Genomic DNA, 26960 nt, shown 5'->3' with positions numbered 1-26960 from the left:
GAAAATCCCGAATCTCCTCTAATACTTTAGCCAGGCTAGCTGCTGTGATTTGGTTTGAGCTAGCATCTCCATGAGGTGAGCTAGAATTTACTTGGCCAACTAACTTTGCTGTTCTGTACCTTTTTTTCCTGTTGTTTCCCTTGTTCTTGACTTCGGCCCCGACATTTTGACCGTGTATAAGTAAAAAATAATACTATTTGAGTATATTTGGGGTGAAATTTATTGCTTCTTGGAGGAGCTGTGTTCTCAAGCAGCCATTCGCTGTGCTGACGTCACCGGAACCGAAAGGATGCTCCTTCAAAGACATTTTAATTTCCCTTCTACCCCTATTAATGTTCCTGTCCTGTCTTCGTAGCTCTCTTCTCATCCTGATCCTGAATTTGTTGACTATCTTCTCATTGGTCTCACATCAGGGTGTACGCTTATGGAACAGCCTCCCTGACCACCTAAGGGCAACGCAGACGCTGGACTCCTTTAAAGCTGGACTAAAAACATTTTTATTCAGGAAGGCATTTCTGGCCTTGTGTTAAATCGCATGTTAAAATGTTAAAAAGTTTTCTATTATGCTTATGTTAATTCATTTTTATTTTATTGTATTATTATAGTTAGTTTTTAATATGTTGGCACTCTGAGATTCTTTTGAATGAAGAGTGCATTACAAATAAAATAAATTATTATTATTATTATTATTATTATTATTATTATTATTATTACTACGGTAGGCGTTCTGTCCCCTTCCACTAAATCTTATATGGCAAGAAACCTTCAGTCCGCCTTAGCTGTGCTAGTCTCCGCAGTATTGAAGGGGAATAAAAATGTCTTGTACTTTTTTTAGACCCATTACTGATTCTTGTCTCTCTAATATGCTAGTTGCTAAGAGGAATCTCCTTTCCCTTCTGGGCCACCGGAACTTTGCCATGCGTTTAATTCCCAAGGTTACGCTTTCATTGGCTGTTCACTCCTCCATTCATTATAACTACACACCAACAGGTGCTGTGGTGATACATGGACATGCATGCTTATTGTGATAGTGAAATGACATAGTGATCATTTTGTCCATTTGTTAATTTTGAGTTACCATTTTGTCTATTCCTTAATATTTACACTTTAAGGGGTTAGAACAATGTACAGAGACTCAGATGAATCCACTTTAGATTTCCTTTGAATTCATCAGTAAATGGCACTTGATGGATTTCTGCGAACCCTTCTTGGTCCTGAGGTATGACTCGCTGGTCTGAGACTAAATCTATTAAGTGCTATTTTAGATAATGATACTCCTAGTAGTAGTAGTAGTAGTAGTAGTAATAGTCTAATAAATCCCTTCTATTTTCTTCAACAGCAAATTAACTTTAGTGTGTTCCATTTGGAAATGTTATACACATCCAAAATGAGGTATCATGTAAACGCTCCATTTCATTCTGTGAGTGAGATGTCCTGTAAGGGTCCTGTTGGTTGCACAAGTGTCCTAATACATTATGGGTAGTAATCTCAGCTTTCCTTTTTGTTTCCAAAATGCAATAGGATAGCAAGTGGTTCAGTGGCTTTGACTTTGTTGCGCTACCTAATGAGCTTTTCAAAACAAACAAACAAACAAACATTTTTCAGATTGAACTTGGTTGACCCCTAGTGTTTTAGTTAGGAAGAGTCACAGTTGGCAACTAATGGCAAGAATAGCCAAGGCTTCTACATACATGTGTGCATTCACAGAAAACACTGACACTCACACTGACACTTTTTTTCAAATCAAGCATTTGGGACTTTATTTAAAAGGTAGCCAGGATTCTGTACAGCAGTGTTGGAGTGAGATAAGCTGGGCTTAGGAGGTCAGTCTATAACACCTGCCTCGTCTCTCCCTTGCTCTCCATTCTCCTGGGGGAAGGGGAATGATTTGAAGAGGGTAGGCGAAAAAAAAAATAATGAACAAAAAATGACAAAAAATGGAAGGAAATTAAAGAGCCACAGTCGGAGCGCAGGAGAGAAAGAGAAGAGCAGAGAGAGAGAGAGGAGACCCGGGAATGGGCTTTGGTGTTCAGGGGCGTGGGCCAGAGTGTTAGTGGCCTGTCCAAAGAGAGCAGGCGGTCACAGAGACAGGCAGTCCTGCTCAAATCAAACCCACACACAGGAGACTCCATTCCTCCCTCCCCCAATCCTCCCCTCCCCCCACGGAATCCCCGGGTGGGACGTTCCGCTCCACTCCCGTCTCAGAGGGAGTGGAGGCGTGACCTCAGACGTCTCTTCTTCTCTCCTTCCTCTTCCGCCCCTCTCCCTCCCTTCCGATCCTCCTCTTTCGCTCCTGGCTGGGCCCTCACTTGCTGCTAGTCATGGTGTAGCATCCGTGTGGGTGCCACTGCATGTCACGGATGCGACGCACGCTCTGGAACTGTGGGCAGCGGGCACCGAACTCGTTAAAGTGTCTGTATTCACCCTTCTCCAGCAGGAACTGGCTGCCACGGTATCCGGGGAACTGGTAGCCCACCCAGCTGCAAAAAGCAAAGCCAATTGGTTAGGAGGTCAGAGCTGGCTGATGCATGATCACACATGACTGATGCAAACTATATGCAGACTATATGTGGACACTAATTTGCATTTATAGACTGTGGTCAGATACACACAATATCACAAATGTATATCATTTCGAATATATTTCCTACTTTCAGACAGATACAGAATGACCCTCGTGGCTCAAGCGAGCAATCACATCACCATAGGAACTGAATGTGGTATCCAGGGCAACTTACGTTCCACAGCTGACCATGACGCTGCCAACTCTGTCGGTGAAGCCATAGGAGAAGAGACTGGGGACGTCATCGTCCATGATCTCCATCTTGCGGCCCTTGAACTCTCCCACCTCGTACAGGCAGATCTTGTGCTTCTCGGGGTCCTATTGAAGGCACAAGAAACAGAGGGGAAGACCAGGTGTCAGGGTCACTACTTTCCGATGTCAGTAAGAAATGACATCTGTTTTCAGCCAGTAGCCTGATCTGGGAAGATGAAAGATGAACGCGGAGCAAGAAGGGAGGGGAAGAGGACAGGGTGCAAGAGAGAAAGAGAGAAAGAGAGAAAGAGAGAAAGAGAGAAAGAAAGAGACCAAAAACAACAGGATGCCCCGAGGGGTTTCCATACCATTCTGATGGGTCTGAAGGACAGCAGGTAGTCGTTCTTCTGACAGTTGCTCCAAGAGTCCCAACGGGGGTACTCTCCCTTCTCCAGGATGTACATCTCACCACAGAGGTTCATCTGCTCGTAACCCACGAAACTACAGAGGTAGAATGCAATGAGAGAGAGAGGTGGTGAGACTCCTAAACACTCCAATTCAGTTCAATTCAAACCAAATACAGATACACAAAAACAGATAAAAGGGAGTCCCACTTACGGTCCACACTCCACACGTAGTGAGCGCACTCTGTCCATGCCCATGTCACACACGTTCATGCACTCGGCGTTGATCTCGATCATGCGACCCTGGAAGTTCTCCTGGTCGAACACATACATCTGAGAGGAAGACCGCAAAATGATTACACACATGGTTCAGGTAACCCAGAGGAGTATGACAACATTTACGCCATATCCAGTATAGGGGATGTATATCCACTGTCTGGCAATGCAAGCCCTTCGATAAAATGATTTTAGGTGTTAGTTTGTGTGTGTGTGTGTGTGTGTGTGTGTGTGTGTGTGTGTGTGTGTGTGTGTGTGTGTGTGTGTGTTTTACCCTGTAGTTCATCATTCCCATTTCGGAGGTCTTGCTCTGGGCAGCCTTCCCGTCGGTCTGGGAGGCAGTTTTAGATTTATCAGAAGACATGTTGCCTGAGAGAGAGAGAGAGAGAGAGAGTGGGGGGTAAGGAGGGATAGAGAGGGACACAGAGAGAGGGAGAATGAGGTTTTTTAATACACTGTTAAGTATACAGGAGGTGTCGAGAAATAAGGGGAAAAGAGAAACAAGTACTGAACATCCTGTTTACTGCCTCAACTGATGGAGAGGGGGTCACATAGACCGTAGTGTGAGTCACAAGTATTTTTGTGTGTAAGTGAGGATTTATGAAACAGGGAAACCATTCCCCGGAGTATATTTGATGGACTGATACATTTGAGCTGTTAAACTGTTTTTCTGTAAGTGTATAAGTGTAATGTGGATGTGCAACCTTACCTGTGTGCTCAGCGAGTGTGTCGGAGACGCTGTCCACTCTGTGAGTGTGTGTGTGTGCTTGGGGGCTCGTGGTACGCTCTTATAGTCTGGCGCAGAGAACAGCCGGATTACGACGCCACAATAGGACCTGCTGACCATACAGCTGCCTGCCAGCCAGAGAATACAAACCACAGCATCATCAGAGACTGTGTGAAACACAGAGGGAGAGGGAGAGAGAGGCACAGAGAGGGAGAGAGAACGAGTGGGTGGTCCTCACCACTCAGGTATACAAATGAGAAATGAGATACATTCACATGAGGGGGTGTGGCGTACACTCTGTGTTGGGGTGTATATGTGCCGGTCATTGTCCTCCTACACAACTCTAGAATGCACTCGCACACACACATGACCAGCCTTGTGGGGTTAATCCCGTTGACACTGTATTCCGCACGGGTCAGCACTCCAGCTAGAGTCATCTCTTTGTGCCTTCCCTGTCCCATTCAGAACCAACAACCCGCTTTCGAGCCCCCCACAAGCCCACACTAGTATGTGCTGACCTGGCTACCCCGTGCGTTGTCCCAGGAATGCGTGACAGGTCGACAAGAAAAGAGAGAAATGGGTGTCGCGCGCCGGTCCGACCTGGCACACGCTTCCGGTTTGGTTCCCCTGGACCCGCGCGTGCTCGTGGCAGTTGATATAAAACCCAAGCGCCAGGTCCTCTCAAAGTTCCACGCGAGACAGGCGTTCAGGCGCGTGCCACTCCCAAGTTCAGACAGAGTCAGTGACAGCCAGTACGGTAAGGTGCTAAACACTCGATTTCACCTTCTCCACCAAAACACCTAACTGGATCTGTTCGCGAATAGTCACTGACTGACAACCAATTTACTGATAAACACCAATTACAGGGATTACTGCACAAATTAAATCACTCAATGGTCGCAACAATTCACAACAAATCGGAAACTTTTGTAAACCGTAAAGAAATATATCTGAATATCCTTACTGCGCCTAATCAGTATTAGCAACATAACCATAACAACCAAAAGTAATAATTTAGGCCTAATGTTTTAACGAAATTTAACAAAGTCGTATATGCTACCAAACAAGACAGAACCGATTAAGACGGACCACTATGGATCTTGTCTGAAAATGTAACTATTTCGAGTGTTGTAAAGGCAGCATAGAGAAGGGAATGGAGGACAGATGGATAGAGTGCAAACAGGTAGGACCTGATGGACAGGGAACATGACAGAGCAGCAAAGACAATCTTCACTGAAAGTCATGTCCAGTGATGTACTGTCAATTTTGAATTGGAATGAGACCACAATAACAGTCTTCTTACACGCCATTCTTTGGTTGTTTTCTCCCTGTCCCTTCATCCCTCACTTTCTCTCTTAGGTTAAAAGATGTACAGATTCACTCGTTCCTCGATGATGCAGCCCATGGTCCACTCTGGCATGGGTATGGCCCCCTTTTTTAAGGTAACATATAAGTGTACGTGGTATTTGTTCATCTGAATACGGGGGACGTGCACACATGAACAGGCACACTAACAGTTTGGTCTGATTGGTGTCTCCTAGGTGACAGTGTTCGAGCAGGAGCACTTCCAGGGCAAGTGTCAGGAGTTCACCTCTGAATGCTGCAACATTCAGGACTGTGGCTTTGACAACATCCGCTCCATCCGCGTGGAGTGTGGAGCGTGAGTTCAGTGTGTGTGGGAGAGGGACGGTGAAATGCAAATGCTCCAGTGTGTATCTACGATATATTTGCAAGCGCGTGTGTCTGTGTGTATGTGTATGTGTCTGTGTGTGTGTGTATGTGTGTGTGTGCGCGCTTTCGTGTGTTTAGATGCAGTGTCTGCAGCTGTGCATGAGTCAGGGTGTGTGGATATGAATATGACGGTGTGGTAAGGATATACTTATTAAGTTATTCTCAGTCTCAAACTAGTTTCATCTTTGTGGAGTGAATGTGGTTGTACTGCATCAAATTTGGCCTGTATTTCAGCTACAGAGGTTGTGAGTTTCTTCAATTCTTCAATTGCCTGACAGACCGAGAGACTTGTTCTAATCAACACTTTCTTTTCACTTTTCTGTGTATGCATCCGTGTGTGTGTGTGTGTGTGTGTGTGTGCCTGTGTGTGTGTGTGTGTGTGTGTGGGTGTGTGTGTGTGTGTGTACATATGTGTGTGTGTGTGTGTGCCTGTGTGTGTGTGTGTGTGTGTGTGTGTACATATGTGTGTGTGTGTGTGTGTGTGTGTGTGTGTGTGTGTGTGTGTGGGTGTGTGTGTGTGTGTGGGTGTGTATGCATCCGTATGCGTGTGTGTGTGTGTGTGTGTGTGTGTACATATGTGTGTGTGTGTGTGTGCCTGTGTGTGTGTGTGTGTGTGTACATGTGTGTGTGTGTGTGTGTGTGTGTGTGTGTGTGTGTGTGGGTGTGTGTGTGTGTGTGGGTGTGTATGCATCCGTATGCGTGTGTGTGTGTGTGTGTGTGTGTGTGTATAGCTGGGTGGGCTATGAGCATCATGACTTTGAGGGCCAGCAGTTTATCCTGGAGAGGGGAGAGTACCCTCACTGGGACGCCTACAGCGGAAACCTGTCCTACCACATAGAGAGGCTCATGTCTCTCAGACCCATCTACTGTGCTGTGAGTATGAGCTTGCACTGGAGTCTGTGCGTCGAAATGTGCACAGCATGTGAAAGCATCCCTTTGGAAAGGATAAGATCATGTTGTCCAACACTGCGTCTATGTGTATGTGTTCTTCAGACAGTGCAGTGTGCTCCTGTCTTTTCTGTTATGATCTTTAAGACGAAGTGTGTGCGAGTGTCTTTCTGTTGTGATCTTTCAGACGAAGTGTGTGCTCTTGTCTTTTCTGTTGTGATCTTTAAGATGAAGTGTGTGCGAGGGTCTATCTGCCTCATTTTATGTTTTGTATTGTCGTTTTTTGTTGAGGAATATCTACACTCTTCACATGATTTCTTAGTCTCACAGGCCTAGCGGAGTAGTAGGAATGCTCACTTCTCTCTCTCTGCGTCCCAGTCCCACCAGAGCAGTCGTATGATGATCTTTGAGAAGGAGAACTTCCTGGGTCGCACCACAGAGATCTGTGACGACTACCCCTCTCTCCAGGCCATGGGCTGGTGTGGCACTGAGGTCGGCTCCATGCACGTGCAGTGTGGCGCGTAAGTCTGAACACACACACCACACACTCACACACACTCACACACACAGACAGACCACACACTCACACACCACACACTCACACACCACACACACACACACACACACACACACACACACTCACACACACACACACACACTAATTCTATTGCAGGGCATCTTAGACATGTTGTTGCTGTACTGGAACAGCACTTTTGAGAAGGGCACTACTTTATTTTCTTACTACTTTATTTCCTTCTTCGTGTCCTGCTTCCCTCTCTGTATATCACACACACACCCACCCATGCACGTGTGCCACGTCCCTCTGCCCCCTGCAGGTTTGTGTGTTACGAGTTCCCTGGCTACAGAGGCAGACAGTATATGATGGAGTGCGAGAGACACAGCGGAGACTACCAGCACTGGAGGAACTGGGGCTCCCACAGTCAGACCCCTCAAATCCAGTCTATCCGCCGAATCCAGCACTGAGGACCTCATCACGCCTGCAACCGCCAAAGTACCACCAAGACCACATACACACAACGGCTCATTCAGCTACTGCAAGCCAGTGTCGTTTTACTGCTAGCAACCAAAGAAACACACCTTCATTCACACCTGCATTTCTATACTGTATGACGTCTGGAACTGACTAACTTTGCCCCACACACACACACACACACACACACAACTGAGCCACACCTCTGGAGGGTTTCATCGAATCAGCACAGACCCTGTGTGACCTAGACCACACACCCCTTTGTGTGATTTGTGAAGGGGTGGGGGACGAGGCAGTGGAGAGCCATCCTTCTGCTGGTCCAGTTTAGGTGTGTAGGGGGATGAGAGAATTACAAAGTTAACAATCATATGGAAAAAATAAACTTTTATGCACTTCAGTTCCTCCCCTCTGTGCTATCATTAAGAGTGTGTGTGTGTGTGTGTGTGTGTTTGTGTGTGTGTGTGTGTGAGTGTGAGTGGTTGTATATGTTTGTGAAATGAGAGGCCATCTGACTCGAATTAGAGTGTATAACCGTATTCTGTAAGTAATAATGCATAATTAACCATACAGAGCCTAGTTCATTAATTGGTAAACAATTAAATAGATTTGCATGAAATAAGATTGACTGCCGGTGTTGTCAATTATAGTGATCCAAAAATGGCGCATTTCTTACATGCAGTAGCTACCAATATCCACTAGGTGGAGGCAAACTTTACTCAATGAGAAGCTACAGGTAGTCTGTGTTCACTAATGTTGAAACGGTAATCTAACGACATCTGATTTAGATAAATGTGTTATGTGAAGTTAAAATAAACATTCTCTAAAATAAACAGCACAGGCCTTGATTAGTCTATACTACAGAACACTGTAGCTCTTGCATGGTGCGTCAGAAGGCCGTAGACACCCCCACAAAACCTAGTTTTCATTATGTTACGACCTTAGATTATCTTGCATTAGTCATGGTGATACCTTTTCCTGTCATTTTGACTGTAACACATCAGCCTTCACTATTGCTCTTCTGCTACTCCTAACATGCAATAAGCTGGGTAAATTTTGTTCATTTCTGACTACCATTCTGTTGTCCAGAGAAGCTTGTTGAATAAGTTCTCGAATAATTCAGAATACAGTAAGTGTTTTGCTGGAGTCTGCTGAGGTTAAGTCTTATGAAAGGCACTCCAGCATCAATCTTGTATCTTCTTCTGCAATTGATCTTTTAAAATTCCACCAGAAAGGATCAAAAAGAATCCTGGCTGTTCATCGTGCAACTCCCCAATGTACCCCACAATGTCTGCACAGTCTCATAAACACACATACCGTGTACTAAAAGAACAACTTTATTTAGGAAAAACGAACATTAACGTCAAACTAACAACAACAGCAACACAAGTGAACTCGATCTGAACCTAATCACAGTCCAATTCTCTGAACTCAAACTCAAAACACTTCCTGCTGACACACCAGCAACCTCTGGTGGAGTGTCATGACCTTTGACCTAAGTCACAGAATGTTTCTTTATCCTGTGCATTGCACAGTCTCTGCCAAGCTCAATGGTGTTTCTATGGGATCACACACAGTCTCTGTCAAACTCAATGGTGTTTCTATGGGGTCACATGGGCCCCCCTGTGGGTTGGTCCTGCACAGCCATGGGGAGAGGGGACGGGGTTGTCTTTTTCAGCTTTCTGGAACTTTCCGTTGAGTTGACGGGGACTGAGGAGGGGTTGAGGTGCGTTCCTGTATCGTGCTCTCCTTGGCATGGGGACTGGAGGCCGTTATGCAGAGAGCTTAGGCGCTTTACTGGAGCTTGGACATTTCTCAGCGCACTAACTCTCCGGAACCTCTTCATCCTCCTCTCTCTTTCTCTTCCCAAGTAATTTTTGTCGCAATATTTTCATGTTTTTGCCCAGTCGCGGGTGCTTTGGAACCGGGACACCTGGCCCTGTGCTGGCAGCACCTGCTGCAGTAGTGTGTTCATGGGATATCCTCAGAATATTTGCCTGGTTTCTGGTCATCCTTCTCTCCTCAAACATCTCCTCCTTCAGGCTTATTTCTGCCAGCCTCCTGTTCTCACGTCTACATTTTGTTTTGTGTTTGGATGGCTTACAGTGAGGATGGTACGATGGGCCCGGTAGCGTGGCCCCGGACAGAGAAGCTTTTGGAATCCGCAGCCACTCATTGCTGACAGAGAGTGAAGCCTCAGACCAGTGTTGTTGTGGTTGAGTGTGTGAAGGTTCTGGTGCTTTCCAGAGTAGGGGGTGTGCGTGCAAAAGCGGTGTGTGTGCTCGCGGCAGGTCGTACACAGCAGATCTCACCTCCTCCCTCCTGTGGCCCTCCTGTAACTTTTTGATGACGGTGTATGGCCTCATGTCTACTGGCTGCTCAAGTGACAGCAGCAGGTGATCCAACATATCATTCACCTCCCCCTCTGGCTGCTGCTGCTGAGAACTTCTGGCATCAGCATTTCCGGACGAGTAGAGCATTCTGGGACTTGTAGTGTTTGCGGGCAGAGTGCTGTGACTGTTCAGTGCCTCTGTGGCGCCGCTAGGCTGATTCAGCTCTGTCAGGAGTTGCTCCAACAAGAACCTGGGCTGAGTGGCAGGGGGGAGGGGCAGAGTGTGCAGGATGGATGGAGAAAGAGAGAGGTAGGAGGGGGTGGGGGTGGGGGTGGGTGTGGGGGGCAGAGTATCACATTCGAGGTGAGCCTGTAGAGGAAGAAGCTGTATGCGACGTCTTGGCTTTCTGATGGCAGGGATTTTGTTCTATGATAGAGAGGGAGAGAGGCATCTTACAACAAATAACACCTCAATACACACAAATACACATAGACACGTACATTATAAATATGCACATTCATAATCCACACTGACCCTCATACAAATACACACAATTTGAACAAAGAGGCTAAATAGTGTGGAATTCAGTGTGCAAACAATAAGCATGCAGTGCATGCAGTTTTAGTGTAAACACTGCCTTGCCAAACATGCAGGCAATAACACAACAGCTGTTCAAAAAATACACATTCACTCACATATAATCACGTCCTCACATAAACACACACACACACACACACACCACCAGGTAGGCCTTTGTTTTGACACACAGATTCACCGCATACCTGGCTAGGCTCTGCTTTTCCTTGCGCACTGCTTTGTCTAACACACGGTCTGGACCGGGCCTTCTTTCTGGGCGGCAGGTGGATCAATCTTCCAATCCGCCCCCCTCCGAGGCCCCTCCAGGTGAGGACCACAGGACGGCCTTCTCTCAGGGGAAAACGACACGCCACTTTCCCAGTCCCCTGCCTCTCTTCACCATCTTTACCCATTCCTCCCCTCAGCCGCCTCGCTCTTTCACTCCCTCTCTTCTCTTCTCTTTTCATCCTTCTGGGGCTTCTCCGCACCTGGTGCCCCGCCCTCCTGGGCCCCGCCAAATCCAGGAAGTAGCTGATGAACTCTGGGATGTTTCCTTCAAACTGCTCAAAACCATCGACCAATTCTCCACCGTCTTCCGTCGTACTCATGCGGAGCCTTTCCTTTTCTTTTGGCTGGTCCTCTGGGGGAGGGGGGAGGAGGGAGGAGCAGCTGCCGCCGGGGGCCCCAACAGTCACCTCACTGATCAGCTGACACACTGTGGCATCATCGAGTGTGGACGGTATTACCACAGCAGTGCAAACATCATCATCAGAGGGGGCCATGAGAGGATTCTCGTCGGAAGATGTTTGAAGACATCCTTCTGTAACCCACGGAAACTGACTCATGTGGCCAACTGACTCATGTGGCACGACCGTTTGAAACTCCACCGTGTTCGGCCTCACACACATGAACTGAGCATCCTGGGAGGAAGTGGTGTCAAGGTCTGTCTCCGCCATGTGTCTTTGCGTGTCTGTGTCTGTGTCAAGGTCTGTCTCCGCCATGTGTCTCCCTTCGTTTGTCAGTATCACGTCAGTCTGGGTCTCTGCATCATTACACACTCTTCTATCGGTTCCTTTTCCTCCCACACCCTCTTCAGAGCCCCCTTTCCTTCTTAAGGTCGTGTCCTTAAGTGGTTCCCCTCCTCCTTCCCACTCCCCCTCTCCTGTCTCCCCTGTCTCCTGTGGGAGGGTGATACCCAGTGTGTCAGCTGCCTTCTGCAGGTCTCTCCTCTCTCCTTCCACAGTGCCTGTGTACAGCGCACTGACCAGCCTGAGTAGGGTGTAGGCCTCTACAGCCTGGAGCTCGATTACTCTGCTCTTCCCGCCAGGGAGGGCTGGGAGAGTGGACAGAAACTCGCAGAGCCGAGGGCTGAAGGCTGACAACACACAGCTGTGGACAGGCACAGAAACACCTGCAGGAGAAGAAGAAGTGGATTCAGTTAGCAGCCACAATCGCTGCCACAGAATTGCTGAATGACCAATGCAGACACTTGGGACATGGGGCTAGTCTTCTACTATTGATTGTATCCAGCATCAAACTGAAGAACACATAAAGATGCAGCCAAATATTAATTTAACTACACAAGACCAGCTACAAGTGTCTTTGTACATTTCAGGTCTTGAGAGTTAAGAGCTTTTGATAGCTTTTAGTTTTCAATCATCTTTCTATCGTCTTCAAATCATCTACTGAGCCTCAATGCAGTGGGTGTATAGATGCATGCGGAGAGAAGGAGAGTAGAACGTGATTGAGAGAGTGTGTACCACTGATGTTCAAGTACAAGTGTGCTCACAGCAAATGAGAGACTGACAGAGAAGAAAAAAGAGAGGGGCAGAAAAGACAATGATTACATGCGAGTGCAAGACCAACAGCTGGGAATGTGAGCATTGTCCTATTTACCTTTCTGGGGCAGCCTGCCAGTAACACTCATTTAAAAGCTAAACCTGACCACTGCTTTAAAACCTCGAAGACAAGGTTACGAGTGTTATTTCAGCACCATGTATAATAAATGAGAGAACCTATACATCACCCTCTTTCACTGTTTATGACATTGCAATTACATCTACTTTGTTGTACATCAAATATGAGTGAGAATTCATCCTAACCATCCCTGTATTATTGTGTGTGTGTGTGTGTGTGTGTGTGTGTGCGCGTGTGTGTGTGTGTGCACACTTGTCATTTTCAATGTGTGAATGTTTGTGTATCAGTGTTCATTAAGTGGCCTACCCTGCGCCTGTAGGACAGTATCGCAGAACTGGGTTCTGTGCTGTTGCCTCTGCAGCTCCTTGATCAGCAGTTGTTCAAACATCCCCATCTGGTGAAGATAGACAGAGAGATCCAGAGTGAGAGTGTGTTTGTAGGCATATAGGTGTGTGTTTGGGGGTATCCTCATGGGATTGGCACAGCACAGGAAAGAGGGAGAATGTGAGAGAGGCAATGACAGAGACCTGAGATGGTGAGCAGGAATATGTGCTAGAAATAGCAAGATTTATTTTTGCTGGACATCCCTCTTTATGCCATTCTGACAGAGGGCATCGAATATTTGCCCAACAGGACATATGACAGCAAGATTTAGACTTTTTATTGGTGAGTATAGTGTATACACAAAGTCCTTATTTCTCAGTTTTACTAATACCACTTCACATAAAAGTAAGTAACCATTCACAATTCTTAATCATACCATACTAGCACTTCAACAAAATCTTTCAAAAATAATAATAACAGTAATAATTGAGTAACAATTTCCCTCTAGGACTGCACAGGATCCCAGTGTGACATTAAAATGACGAGCTAGTGTATCTATGCTAACGACAGACTCTTGGGTATTGCTTTTAGCCTCCTTGCCAGCACGACCGCGTCTCATGCCCAAGGTTGCAAGTCAGAGCCTGGTGCGGCAATGAGCTTGTCTTGTTAACGCAGGGTATACGGGTGCCGTAGATCCGAATGGGACTGAGGTTAGGTGGGTGACTGTAACGTTAGCCAGCGGGTACAGAGCTACGCTAGCCAGTGTGTAAGAGACGTTCTAGCTAGCACTAGCATGGGTTTGAGGAAAGTCCTACGCTAGCACGCCGCCTGAGTTTGCAAGCTAGCATAATTAACATGAACATACTTACGTAGCGGCAACAAGCAGACTATTTCTCTTGGAATGTAGCCGGTTAGCTACCTAGCTAGATGTGCAAAAATGGACTTCCCTTGTATATTTCCTTACCGATCTATTATTCAGCAAGTACGATCTCCTCCAGACTTTAGTACGGTCTGTTAGCTTACATTACATTTTAACTTAAGTTTAACCTTGAGTGAACTTTGTTCAGCCTTTCCATAATGTGCTGTATCATAAAAGTTCACCAGCTATTCACTTTCTCATGGCGTTGCTTTGCTGTCCTGTCAGTTAGGCATCTGCTTATCCCAGACAACATGAATTCAGCCCACTTTACACTTTATAAACAAAATGCATGAAACACACAAAATAACATGAAACAACAGCTCCATATGTAGCCTTAGATTATAATAAAAAATTATATAATAATCATGAAAAAAAAATGTATTGGCTTTTTTCATTTGTCAAGCACCATCATCTTTATTAACCTACGTCGTCAGTCTGACCTAGTTAAATGCACTAATAGTCCAGGCAAAATAGCGTTTTACGACAGACTAATTGTAAAAGAATTTTTTTCAGCATAGATCATTTCTATGAGGTGTCCAGAACAACATACTAAAAGTCCTAAGAAATCCTAGTTGAGGAAATATGTTTAATTCTCATCAATCTGAGATGTGTGCTAATAATGCATGGCAAAAATACACCTCAAAAATGTAATTTTTTTCCTTTACTCCTATCAAAATGAAACTTTACACAATGAAAGTACCCATGAAAAGTAAAACAATTTGTATTACAAGTTTCTTTTGAAATTAATTTGTATATGCAAATGAGCTATACACTAATCGAATATGCCCAAAATACATCCAAATAGGCTTATTTTTTTCCTTTACTCCTACCACAATAAAACTTTACATAGTAAAAGTATACATGAAAAGTAACTTTTTTTGTATTACAAGTTTCTTTTGAAATTAATTTGAATATGCACATGAGCTCCACACTTATTGAATATGTCCGTAGGCAGAAACACCTTCATATGTATGACAAATACATCGGCCCAATCTTCATCCAATCATCCTACTGCCAATGGGAGATGGCAATGCTGCTTTTAGACTGGCCTCTAACCTGAAAACTGCCTGGCTTGGTAGTACCTGCCAGGGGTATGGTGTTTCTGCCTATGCAATTAGGACATATTCAATAAGTGTGCTGCTCATGTGCATATTTAAATTCATTTAAAAAGAAACTTGTAATACAAAAAAAGTTACTTTTCATGTATACTTTTACTATGTAAAGTTTTATTGTGGTAGGAGTAAAGGAAAAAAATAAGCCTATTTGGATGTATTTTGGGCATATTCGATTAGTGTATAGCTCATTTGCATATTAAAATTCATTTTCAAAGAAACTTGTAATACAAAAAATGTTACTTTTCATGGGTACTTTCATTGTGTAAAGTTTCATTTTGATAGGAGTAAAGGAAAAAAATTACATTTTTGAGGTGTATTTTTGCCATGCATTATTAGCACACATCTCAGATTGATGAGAATTAAACATATTTCCTCAACTAGGATTTCTTAGGACTTTTAGTATGTTGTTCTGGACACCTCATAGAAATGATCTATGCTGAAAAAAATTATTTTACAATTAATTCTATTATTGGCTCCAAAAAGGGTTAATTTGCCTGGCCTATAAGTAAAACACTAAGTGCTATTCAGTTTGACTATCAGACATCCAGGAGACACAGCACAATGTCTCATTTAGAGCAATGGCATGGTGCACAGGATAGGAACTTGACTTTAAGAAAAACTTTGGGATTTTTCAATATGGGCCCGTATTTTTTTTATCTTTTTGCGTACAAATTTTAACAGGGGACAAAATGATAGAAATTGGTTCAGTATTGATTAAGAATGTTAAGACCGACAACTGCAAAAAGGCTATACAATGGAAACGTATGGCGAAAGCGTGCACTTCAAAGTAAACCACTTGTTTTCGTCATGGACATATCATTATAAGGATTTGACCGCTGAGGTCATTTTTATTTATTTTTTTAATGGCGGGAAAATTGGTCCGGCAGGAATGGGTGCATTAGATTCTGGAGCTTTCAAGGAATTTTTGTTCTAGCCCATGCAGTTCTGAGACATGAGCAAAAATGTAAATTTGCCCATTATAGCACCCCCTACATTGATTGTATTTATTCAACTTATGCTAGTCATTTTGTCCATCTGGAATCTCTGGCCAAGATTTGGTGCCTGTGCGACATATTTTCTTTCGCTGGGTTTCGCTGGAGAAAAATAGTAATAATTGGAAAAAACAATAAGGATCCAGCAGCTTCTCTGGGGGAAGGTGGAGTTATGACTGTAGGGCTGAGGACACATAGGCACAACACCTCTCACACCTCATTTAAGTGTGAGAAACAAACATGAGACTTGAAACATTAACCTTTACCATCACACATTTCTTTATGCGCTAGACGCAGAAACAACTTGAGCAAAACAGGTGGCTGTTGCTTTCACAGGCTCTACCACAGAGCTGTAGCAGACCCCTTCACCAGTCCTTGTCTCTCTGCTGACAGATCTTTAAGAGATACTCATCCTACCTCCAGCTCTATCCTTCAGATTTTTAGATGAGGCCCATTTAGACACATCTCAGAGCAGAGACATCATCAGACAGCCCATTGAGACATGGGGATGCAAACTGTTCTTGCGTTGGTTGTGGTGTTCACAGGGACTACTCATGGTAAGTAGCCTACGATCATCATTCATAGTCGATTACAAATTATCTTTTTTTTACCTTTTGTAAAACGTTTTGCACATTTTGGTGACGATGCAAAGGTCTTTAACTATAATTCCACAGCCGTAACTCATCAGCCACAACATACTGAGATCATAACCAAATGGCATGATCCAATACTGTTATCATGTCTTTAATTAAAGTTCTATAGTTATGGTTATGGTATTTGCCAGACAATTTGGTCTGAAGCGACTTTGCAAAATGCAAAACATGCACCATACAACATAATGCAGGTGACAATATCAACACTCAGTTAATAATCATGATATTATTATTATTATATAAGAAATTGGTATGGAAAACAAAAACTTTGGCATGATACATGAGTTTTATCTTACGGTGTTACCAGGGCATCTTTGTAACCTGGTGAAATAGAGCACAGAATACTTTGTGTTTGTGCTCAAATGTAGTTTAAAAATTATACATTTATTTTATTGACAATAAGTGTGCCAAACTGGAGCAGTTGGTCTTGTGAATGGAATGTCAAAGTTAAGTAACCATGAATGCAATTGCTGTTGTTGGTTCCCACCGCTCTACACACAGCCAGGCCTGTGCTGACTACCACTTAATACTATGGAGATTATCTGAGGGGATATGGGGGGACAAGTTACCATTAACTATATTGCACAATCCTGTTCAGGTTTCATAATGTGTCAACCTATAAGGAACTTGTCTATATTCACACATGGTATCCTGTGCCACAGCTCAAAGTGCTTAACAGCAAATAAATTACGTGCGCAGAGAAATTACATGCACAGTGATCCACATGTGATATAATGATGTCCCCAAGTGGCAGCATGTATAGTGAGAATTAGAATGGACCAAGGCAGCTCCCTTGTGCAACCCCAAAGCAGATGTCATGTTTCTTAGACACATGATCTCCAAGCCTGACTTTCTCCCTTTGATGTATGTTCTGAACCAGTTTAACACAGATTCAGAAAGCCCAACTAACTTTTCCAGACGATTGATTAGGATGTCATGATCAATCGTATCAAACGCTGCGCTTAGGTCTAACAGGACAAGGATTGAGAACTTATTTGAATCCAAATTTAGTCTGAGGTCGCTGATTACTTTAGTAAGAGCAGTTTCAGTGCTGTGGCATGTTCTACATTTCCTGATTGAAATTTCTCCAGGATATTGATTTCTTTAAGAAAGGAGTTTATTTGCACTATAATTATTTTTATTATTATTTTAGATAGAAGAATAGAAGATGGTCACCATCAGTGAAGCTGCATTATTGTGTTTGCTTGCTTTCCAAAACCTTGCAGGTTTGGAACAGTTGCACACGATCACGTTCTTACCGCCCACGTGGTTCTTGTATGTGGATTGACAAAGCGATTGCATTTACACTTGTGTTCAACGAAGATCACAATATGTCCTTGTTTGGCCAATTGGATCATAATCTGTCCTCAGTGCGTCTAGAGTGCATTTACACTTGTACTATCATGTGGACAAGCACTATCCGATTGCGATCTGATCACCCAAAATGCATTTTAATGCCAACTAAAAAGCTCCTTGCACACTTTTTTCTGCCGTAGGTAGTGTTGTTCATCGTTACAGTCTGATGAATCTTTTCCACTGAACTTTCCCTGCACAGCTCACTGTGTCAGGCTGTAGGCGTCTGTGTCTGTGTCAGCGATGAACTGTGGAAAAGAAACTGTGTTTAGCTCTGGGTGATTTAGAGGCTAGAGTGCCTTCTCTTACCAGCTTCATGTTTAGCCTGCATCCTAAAAATACGTTACTATCCTGTTATTCAATGAATCAGTAATGCTGTAAAGCCTGGTATGATCACAGCCTCAGATATAATCACTAAAGCACAATAGTAAAATCACATTTCTTTCACAGGAGTGGAGACCACCTGTAACGCTACACAAAATGTGTCCTATTATGGGACTCTGGGACAGCCTTTGTACCTACCGCTGATGACAAACACCACAGAATATGATATGAATTTGTTAAGAGAAACCAGTGATGGTAAAGGGGTGGAGATGCTTCGAGTAAAAGCAGGCAAGATATCATTTTACAGTAACCCCTACTCCTCATCAATCCGCCAGAGAGTGTATTCTATTTCAGACAATGGGACCTTGATTATAAACCCTGTGGAGAGAAATGATTCAGGAATGTATAGAGTACAGATCAACAATAGGACAACGGGCATCAAGGTGGCAGAAAACATACTGCAGCTGATAATAAACGGTAAATAATTACTTTTTGAGTGGAATACTAATACTTATTTGTTATACATATAAATACGTTTGTTTATTTGTTGCTGTTCATATGTGAAAGTCTTTAATATCAGTGCTGCTGTGTCTGTATATGTTTTTAGAGACCCACATGACTCCCACCATCTCCATCCCCATCTCCAACACCAAACACCCCCCTCAACATAATGACACACGGCTAGTGTCGAATGGAACTTGGAAAATTCCCAACAGTGAGACATTTGTGATATTATTGTGGTATATTGGTTGTACTGTTGTTGTTCACCTCACAGTGACTATTCCTGTGTACACATGGACATATACAACAGTCTGGGTGTTTATGTTTTTCTTTTCTGTTTCTTTATTTTTATTCTTAGTCATGGTAGTATCAGGATCTTCTGCAGCCTTCTTTCTGTGTTTGACTGTGTCAGGAGGAATATTCTACATCTGCAAAAGAAGAAAGAACACCTACAGGGCGGGTAAGACATTTTAACATTTAAATACATCTCAGAAGAAATTGGTCTTTGCCTTATGGCTCATTTGTAGGCCTTGAAAGATTTTTTATGCATTACAAATATTTCACACCTGGCTTGGCTCTCAGGCCAGTGAAGTTGGTGTTTTATATGATTACATATAAATACCAATATATTTGGAAGTGCATTTAAAAACACATTCAGATACAGTATATCTGAAAAAAAACTTTGTTGATAACAAGTAATGAAACCACTGGAAAAAAAATTAAACTAGAGAAGAAAACAACTAATTGTGTGATGTCAGAGTTGGGTCATTGCTATTGTAATACTTGATGGACTTGTCATAACGGATTACTTCAACTCCTCTCTGCCTCTCCTTCTTCGGTTAATACCGACCTTTATAGCAGAGCCTGAAGAGTTAGTGTATGCTGACGTGTCCATACTAAAAAGACAGAAGAAGCGGTCAGAGCTGAAGGACACGGGGGAGGAGAAGGTGGAGTACGGGGAGGTGAACCTACAGACATGTCCCACACCTTTTTTCCTTGATAGTGTATGCTGAGGTACAGTCTGGAAACCAGAGGGGTCAGTCTGTAATGCACTCTTTGTGATCAATCTGGTGCTCTTTGCCATCTGTTGGAAGTACAGCACAATGTCTGTCAGATGAAGAAAATGAGAGAAACTTTTTTCACATGCGTTCTTTCCTCTGCTTAGCTTGAACTTTGTCTCACTGCTAGTGTTTATGTTGCATAGGACACGATAGGAAAGCTACATGTTATTGTAAATAGCTCAATAAATTATTTAATTCCTTTGTTAATCTTCTGAGAAACATAATAATTAATGCAGATTGGATTTTCCGATGTAAATTATCTATGTCAGAATTGACTTTCTCTGTCTTAAAATCATGGAACGTTATTGGTTTATCTACCATCAGTCTGTGTTTGTTTGCCTACTGCAAGTGTGTCAGTAATCTCAAGAAGCTTCATCACTCACAAATAGATTTCCTTTCCCCAATCATCACCATACTCATTATAGTAGGATCACCATGAATAAAATATATTTAGTTGTGATAGTCTGATACGCCTGGTAGGCAGTGGGGCCATGTATATCACTCTCTGTTCTGGGTTTCAGTTGGACACTAGTACTTCTGCTGTGTGTGAGACTGTTACACAGGGGGAACCACATAAGCACCTAAAATCACACCAGATGTGTGAACAAGGCACACTCACAAAGTCTGCATTTCCTGTTCTATTTCCTGTTGTTTCTGTGTCTGAGACTAACAAAAGTGATGCAAGTGATTCAAAATGCAACTCCAAAATTGTGTTGTGTGAAGATATGCTGTCAAAGACTCAACTGCTCAAATAGCGCTTTAAAGGTTTACTAAGGTCATGAGCTTTTCATGACCCTGTTTCCAACGTTTTTGCTTTTGCATGCACTAACCACCATGATAATAATTTATGATTGTGTGGTTGTGAGTGATGAAGAGTTCTGAGGTGAGAATAAAGACACCAAACACGAGGCTACACTTTCTGCAGGCTTGGATATGATGAGCCAGTGGCAGCACAGAAAAGATCTTATTTCACATAACTATTTCTGTTGCTATTCAGTACGCTTCCAAAATGTGTCAAATAAGAATGTTAGCTTTGTGTTTGTATTATTCTGTTACATTCTTCCTTACTTTGGATGAAAAATAATCTACCATGTGTAAATATAATTAACATTCTTTTCTCTCTTGATGTACAACATGAAGACTTTGTATGTTGTTAGACATCACTATGTAATGCTGCAAGCTATTCTTCACAATGAAATGGGGAAAGGTAAACAAATACAATTCCCTCTCAGGCATTTCCCAAACTGTGTGTGGTAAATTTAAATTAATAAAATAAAAGTGTTCAAAATATCCTTCCTCGTAGTCTTGTCTTTTAGATCAGAAGGTGCTCATGAACATTGTAGATCATCATAGTAGTGATTTATTGGCATTAAAGTATTATTGACATATCATGGCTTTATCTTCTGTGTCCAGGGCTCCGGTAGTGAAAATTAATCAATAGAATCCCAAATTCCTGGCTTATCTGACTGACCATTTAAATTGGTCTGCCAAGTAGATTTATGCATTTATGTTGACCATGTATTTAAAGGAGACATCACGGGTGGAGTTACATGGAGTGAATGGGTCTAATTAAATATGCAACTTTGACTTTGGATATACACAAAGGAAGGGACTTTAGACTAAGTGTTATTATCACATGACTCAGTGACATTATGGGCATCCTGCAAAATGTTGCTAGCAAGTCATGGTAGTAGATAAGTTGCAGTGTAGGTCCTACCACTTGGTAAGCTGCTTTTCAGTTTGACTATCAGACATCCAGGAGACACAGCACAATGTCTCATTTAGAGAAATGGCATGGTGCACAGGATAGGATTGAGTCAATCTGAGTACTCCAAACTTGACTTTCAGAGGCCCCACTTCAAGCTCGCTGACACTGTAGGGGAGGGTAGATCATTCTTTCAGAACTACCGTATCTTGCCAAAAGGTGTCATACAAGGTATTCTTTGAGACTCTTGTCCCTCTCACAGCATCTTGTCTTCATATCCATGTGAATTTGAAAATGTGGTGATTCAATTTATTTGGTGAACAAAAATAAAAAATAGCTGCAAGCAACAATCATTGGGGTCTAAGATAAATGTGTGAAGCGCCCTAAGTGGCAAAAGATTGAAGGATTTGACAGCTTCAGCTGAAAGAGGCACTTCACCAAATGGGAACAAATTTTATCTTAAAGAAAAACTTTCAACCTGGGCCCTTTTTTAAAAATCTTTTTGTGTCCAAATTTTAATGAGGGACAAAAAACGATTGAATTTGGTCCAGCATTGAGCTAGAATGCTAAAACTGGCAACTGCATAATGGCTACACAATGGAATCTATGGAGAAAGCAGGCACATCAAAGAACACTAATAATAATAGGAAAAAACAGACAAAATACAATAGAGATCCAGTAGCTTCTCTGAGGGAAGGTAGAGTTATACAACTCTACTGCTGAGGGAACATAGACACAACACCTCTTACACCTCATATAAGTGTGAGAAACACACATGAAACTTGAAACATTAACCCATTCCTTTAATGCGCCAGGTGCAAGAACACCTTGAGCAAAACAGGTGGCTGTTGCTTTCACAGGCTCTACCACAGAGCTGTAGCAGACCCCTTCACCAGTCCTTGTCTCTCTGCTGACAGATCCTTAAGAGATACTCGTCCTACCTCCAGCTCTATCCTTCAGATTTGTAGATGAGGCCCATTTAGACACATCTCAGAGCAGAGACATCATCAGACAGCCCATTGAGACATGGAGATGCAGACTGTTCTTGCGTTGGTTGTGGTGTTCACAGGGACTACTCATGGTAAGTAGCCTACGATCATCATTCATTGTCAATTACAAATGATCTTTATATATTTCAAAACTTTTTGTAAAACCTTTTGCACGTTCTGTTGACAATAAAAAGGCCTTTAACTATAATTCCACAGCCTCAACTCATCAGCGACACCATACTGGGATCATAACCTAATCTCATGGTCCGGTACTGTCACGATGTCTTAAATTAAAGTTCTATAGTTATGGTTTTGGTATTTGGCAGAAGCTTTTGTCTAAAGCGGCTTTAGAAATTTGAAAAAAGGCAAAATGCAAAACATGCACCATACAACATAATGCACATGACAATATTTACTAAATATTCACTAAATAATAATGATAATGATTGATAATACATGATAATAATCATTATATCAAGTTTGCATGTCACAAATAATGACATGAGTTTTATCTTTGAGTATTGATAGCTAATTATCTTATCAGCAAAGATACCAGGTCATCTTTGTAACCTGGTGAAATAGACCACAGAATACTTTGTGTTTGTGCTCAAATGTAGTTTACAATTAATACATGTATCTTATTGACAATAAGTGTGCCAAACTGGAGCAGTTGGTTTGCATACTGCAAGATGCTAGAGAGTCTTGTGAATACCACAGTTTTCTTTTTTTAGAATGTAAAAGTAGAGTAACCATGGCTGCAGTTGCTCTTGTCGGTTCACCCCGCTCTATACACAGCCAGGCCTGTGCTGACTACCACTACATACTATGGAAATAAACTGAGGTGATATGGGTGGACAAGTTACCATTAACTATAGGCACACTGTTGGTGCATTTGACCAATCCTGTCCAGGTTTCACAACATGTCAACCTGCAAGGAACTTGTCTATATTCTATATTCTATATCCAGTGCCACTTAGGGGCTTTACACCTGGCACCTGCACAATGCATCTCGCATCCAGATTATATCTAGATATGATATAATATGATTTTAACCAGATTCAATTTAGACCTGGTTTTAATAAGTGTCTCCAGTGTCCACATTAAGATCCGATTGCTGTGTCCAGCTCATGTCAACATCCTCCTCTCGTTTGCACGGGTCCAAAAAAACAACAAACAAACAAAAAGATAGAAGAAGGTAACCATCCGTGAAGCTGCATTATTGTGTTTGCTTGCTTTTCAAAACCTCGCTGGTTTGGAACAGTTTCCCACGATTACGTTCTTACCGCCCACATGGTTGTTGCATGTGGATTGACAAAGCAATTGCATTTACACTTGTGTTCAATTAAGATCACAATATGTCCTTGTTTGGCCTGTTGAATCAAAATCTGTCTTCAATGCATCTTGAGTGCATTTACACCTGTACTTTCATGTGGTCAAGCACTATCCAACTACGATCTGATCACCCAAAACGCATTTTAATGCCAACTGTAAAAAGCTCCTTGCACAATTATGTTTTTTTGGGAGCTGCTTCAAGTAAAATGATTTGACCTATCATCTGAGTTTGTCAAACAGGTAAAAAAAAAACAAGGGGTCTAAAATAGTTCCTTGTGGTTATATCCACTGGTCGGTGACCACAGTGCATCACATGAAAATTGGTTAACTATCTGACTCAATATAGCTACACAAGAACTTTCCAACAGAGGTGCTCGGTCAGAAAAAAGCATGCGGCCTGTCTGCAAACTGTAGAGAGGAGACGTGCAGTTGCATGATGAGAGCATTTGACCAGAATGTACAGATAAGGCTTCTAGAAGTACTCCATTTTTAAGGACACCTCACACTTCTGATGGCCATTAATGGTCGTGTTGCAAACAGAAATGCTGCTTATTCCTCTCGTGCTGGTGTTTGCAGGAGTTTCTCATGGTAAGATGCCATGAATCTTGACATAATTATCTCATGAGTAAATACAATTTATTTGGTATTATATGTTTTAAGAAAATAGTCTGAGGCACTGTTTGAGTAATACACTAAAACATATTCAACATAAATATATGTGTGTTTATTATTATTAATCAAAATATTTCATATTTTGTCACATTTATGCAGCTGCTGATGTAAATTATATCAGGTAAAAGCAAAGACATTTGGAAATAACAAAAAAAATGTTGGCATTACTGTTCCATTTGCTAAATAGTCATGTCATCAGCATTTGTATTTGAGGGTAATATTGAGTTAATGGCTAAATAGATAGCTTATGATAGTTGAAAGAATATCCTGAGGCTCTAGTCTAAAACTGACCTGTTTTATTTAGTTTTATCTACAGGAACCAAGACTGTCTGTAATGCGACCCAGTTTGCTACATGTCATGGGAACCTGGGAGAACCTACATATTTACAGTTGCTGCCAAATGCCGTTGGACTTGAATTAACTTGCAAGAAAATGACTCAGAATGGTCATGCAGGGATTTTTAGATTTAGAAATAACCAGATTGTGTTCTTCAATGAGTCCTTCACCTCATCTATGCAGGACCGATGGCACTTTGTTGCTACAAACGGGACTATAATTATCAACCAAGCAACAAAGAGAGACTCAGGAACATACAAAGTAGAGATCAACAACGGTGAAACAGGGGCGATTGTGGCAAATACCACAATACAGCTGATTATTTCGGGTAAATAATCTATTTTTTCATTTGGCATAAAATAAACTAAGAGCAGTGCTGTCCAGGTCCATTAGTTATAACACTTTTTGTTAAAAAGTCAAATCAGTTTCATTGCATTTTTTCCTTTCAACTGACAAAACAATGATCATATGCATACAGCACAAATTAACCCTGAATCTATATTGATAATTCAGGCAAATATTTGCAACACAGCAGTTTATTATGAACAGTTTTTTACACGTCAAAATGTCAGTATTTATCCACTAATAATGCATTTTTCTCAGGTACACACAGTACTGTGAGATCCATTTTGACTGACAGGACCGACAACCCCAGCAAGATGGAAACACATGTTTGTGAGTGTGTCTAATGCTCAATTGGTTAAGTGCTTAATTTATCCATTCATTCATGTATTTAATTTCATTATGTCTGTAAAGTGATATTTGATATTTTCTTTAAAATGATGTAGACATGGTCAGTTTATTATCAGCTTCACTTGGCGTGGTCCTGCTGTGTGTGGCTGGGGGAGTATACTACGTCTGCCAGAGGAGGACACACAAACCAGGTCAGACAATAGAGTACAAAGAGACATGAATTGACCTGGGAAGGTGTGAACACATTTGGCAAGGAAATCGAGTGACAAATACGGGGATAGAACTGAAAGTACAAAGAAACACAATTCCAGTAATACAATTTCTTAACTGTCAGATGTGAAAGTCAAACATTTGTGTTTAGAAGTGATACATCTTGATGACTTGATTACACTTCCTTTTTTTGAGATTTTCTTTTGTGTTACTTTTTCCTCTATCTCTCCTGTCCTCTTTAGCTGAGTCTGTTGGACTGCAGTATGCTGAGATCACCGTGCTGGAAAGAGAGAACAACCAGCCGGAGGAGAGAATGAGGGAGGTGGAGTGCTGTGTGTATGCTAATGTTCAACGTGGACAGTGAGAGGAGACTGGGTATTCTCCTTACATCATTCAATGTCATGGCTCAGATTTGTCTTAGATGTTCTCAATGTGAAAACTGCATAGCTTCATTTCCACTCCATTAGCCTACCCCAGTCTCTTTTGTTTGATGCTATATTCCGGATATTCATTTTTCCTCACTGTTATGTTAAACTGTGGTCATAATGCTAATTAAATGAATGAGTGGTTGCATATTTTGATGCCTCATCTTAAAGTGTAATACAGTGCAACAATACAATAACAACAATAGTAACAATAGCTGTTATAGAAAGTTCCTTTTCTGACTTTCCAAGATGAGGAAACAAAGTTCTTCATAAGGCAAGTGAATGATGAAAGGCAAATAGAGTTAACAACACCGTCATACCTTAAGAGGGATGGCACAATAGCAAAAGCACAATAACATTCCAAAATGTGTCAAATAAGAATCTTATCTTTGTATAGATCTGTATAAATCTGTTATACTCTTCCTACTTTTGGATGAAAAAGAAGCTACCATGTGTAAATACTTGGTATGTTGTTAGACATCACTATGTAATGCTGCAAACTATTCTTCACAATGCAATGGGGAAAGGTAAACAAATACAATTCCCTCTCATGCATTTCCCAAACTGTCTGTGGTTAAAAAAAAAAAGTTGAATTAAATAAAAGTGTTCAAAATATCCTTCCTTGTAGTCTTGTCTTTTAGATGAGAAGGTGCTCATGAACATTGTAGATCATCATCAGTAGAGATTTATTGGCATTAAAGTATTATTGACATATTATGGCTTTATCTTCTGTCTCCAGGGCTCCAGTATAGTGGAAATTA

At 42.2% G+C, this 26960-nt stretch overlaps 4 protein-coding genes and 1 long non-coding RNA gene across 5 annotated transcripts; 3 read left to right on the top strand and 2 right to left on the bottom strand.

The window, feature by feature from the left end:
* Positions 1–1732: 1732 nt before the first annotated feature.
* On the bottom strand, positions 1733–5229 carry crybb1l1 (crystallin, beta B1, like 1). Its single transcript, XM_012817665.3, has 7 exons — positions 4681–5229; positions 4145–4290; positions 3710–3804; positions 3374–3492; positions 3124–3256; positions 2739–2881; positions 1733–2480 (listed from the first exon to the last, which is right to left on the bottom strand). Exons 3-7 carry the CDS (start codon positions 3797–3799, stop codon positions 2306–2308), a joined length of 660 nt encoding a protein of 219 aa, XP_012673119.1. The 5' UTR covers positions 3800–3804; positions 4145–4290; positions 4681–5229; the 3' UTR covers positions 1733–2305.
* On the top strand, positions 4799–8459 carry cryba1l1 (crystallin, beta A1, like 1). The gene is made up of 6 exons (XM_012817666.3): positions 4799–4919; positions 5522–5604; positions 5704–5822; positions 6625–6766; positions 7160–7302; positions 7618–8459. Exons 2-6 carry the CDS (start codon positions 5530–5532, stop codon positions 7763–7765), a joined length of 627 nt encoding a protein of 208 aa, XP_012673120.1. The 5' UTR covers positions 4799–4919; positions 5522–5529; the 3' UTR covers positions 7766–8459.
* Positions 8460–8941: 482 nt separating this feature from the next.
* LOC122128552 lies at positions 8942–12984 on the bottom strand. The gene is made up of 3 exons (XM_042702750.1): positions 12902–12984; positions 10885–12089; positions 8942–10528 (listed from the first exon to the last, which is right to left on the bottom strand). Exons 1-3 carry the CDS (start codon positions 12981–12983, stop codon positions 9593–9595), a joined length of 2223 nt encoding a protein of 740 aa, XP_042558684.1. The 5' UTR covers position 12984; the 3' UTR covers positions 8942–9592.
* A 5904-nt stretch (positions 12985–18888) lies between these two features.
* Positions 18889–19212, top strand: LOC122128573. The gene is made up of 2 exons (XR_006151447.1): positions 18889–18990; positions 19135–19212. It is a non-coding gene; the product is annotated as an uncharacterized LOC122128573 (long non-coding RNA).
* A 4885-nt stretch (positions 19213–24097) lies between these two features.
* LOC116225248 lies at positions 24098–26625 on the top strand. The gene is made up of 5 exons (XM_031587454.2): positions 24098–24451; positions 24840–25199; positions 25475–25546; positions 25660–25755; positions 26017–26625. The coding sequence occupies exons 1-5, from the start codon at positions 24385–24387 to the stop codon at positions 26136–26138; spliced, it is 717 nt and encodes a 238-aa protein (XP_031443314.1). The 5' UTR covers positions 24098–24384; the 3' UTR covers positions 26139–26625.
* The last annotated feature ends 335 nt before the right edge of the window (positions 26626–26960 follow it).

Source organism: Clupea harengus, chromosome 20, assembly GCF_900700415.2.
Source record: "Clupea harengus chromosome 20, Ch_v2.0.2, whole genome shotgun sequence".
NCBI lineage: Eukaryota > Metazoa > Chordata > Actinopteri > Clupeiformes > Clupeidae > Clupea > Clupea harengus.
This window is presented reverse-complemented; position numbering and strand designations above follow the sequence as displayed.

Excerpts from the sequence above, each read along its gene's own strand:
- crybb1l1 (XM_012817665.3), bottom strand. The coding sequence starts at position 3,799 with ATGTCTTCTGATAAATCTAAAACTGCCTCCCAGACCGACGGGAAGGCT. Across the intron at positions 3,493-3,709 it reads TGGGAATGATGAACTACAGG|ATGTATGTGTTCGACCAGGA; the intron begins GTAAAACACACA and ends TCTTCCTCTCAG. Across the intron at positions 2,882-3,123 it reads CCTTCAGACCCATCAGAATG|GACCCCGAGAAGCACAAGAT; the intron begins GTATGGAAACCC and ends TGCCTTCAATAG.
- cryba1l1 (XM_012817666.3), top strand. The coding sequence starts at position 5,530 with ATGTACAGATTCACTCGTTCCTCGATGATGCAGCCCATGGTCCACTCT. Across the intron at positions 5,823-6,624 it reads ATCCGCGTGGAGTGTGGAGC|CTGGGTGGGCTATGAGCATC; the intron begins GTGAGTTCAGTG and ends GTGTGTGTATAG. Across the intron at positions 6,767-7,159 it reads TCAGACCCATCTACTGTGCT|TCCCACCAGAGCAGTCGTAT; the intron begins GTGAGTATGAGC and ends TCTGCGTCCCAG.
- LOC122128552 (XM_042702750.1), bottom strand. The coding sequence starts at position 12,983 with ATGTTTGAACAACTGCTGATCAAGGAGCTGCAGAGGCAACAGCACAGA. Across the intron at positions 12,090-12,901 it reads TACTGTCCTACAGGCGCAGG|GTGTTTCTGTGCCTGTCCAC; the intron begins GTAGGCCACTTA and ends CTTCTCCTGCAG. Across the intron at positions 10,529-10,884 it reads GAAAAGCAGAGCCTAGCCAG|AACAAAATCCCTGCCATCAG; the intron begins GTATGCGGTGAA and ends TCTCTATCATAG.
- LOC116225248 (XM_031587454.2), top strand. The coding sequence starts at position 24,385 with ATGGTCGTGTTGCAAACAGAAATGCTGCTTATTCCTCTCGTGCTGGTG. Across the intron at positions 24,452-24,839 it reads GTTTGCAGGAGTTTCTCATG|TTTTATCTACAGGAACCAAG; the intron begins GTAAGATGCCAT and ends TGTTTTATTTAG. Across the intron at positions 25,756-26,016 it reads GAGGAGGACACACAAACCAG|CTGAGTCTGTTGGACTGCAG; the intron begins GTCAGACAATAG and ends TGTCCTCTTTAG.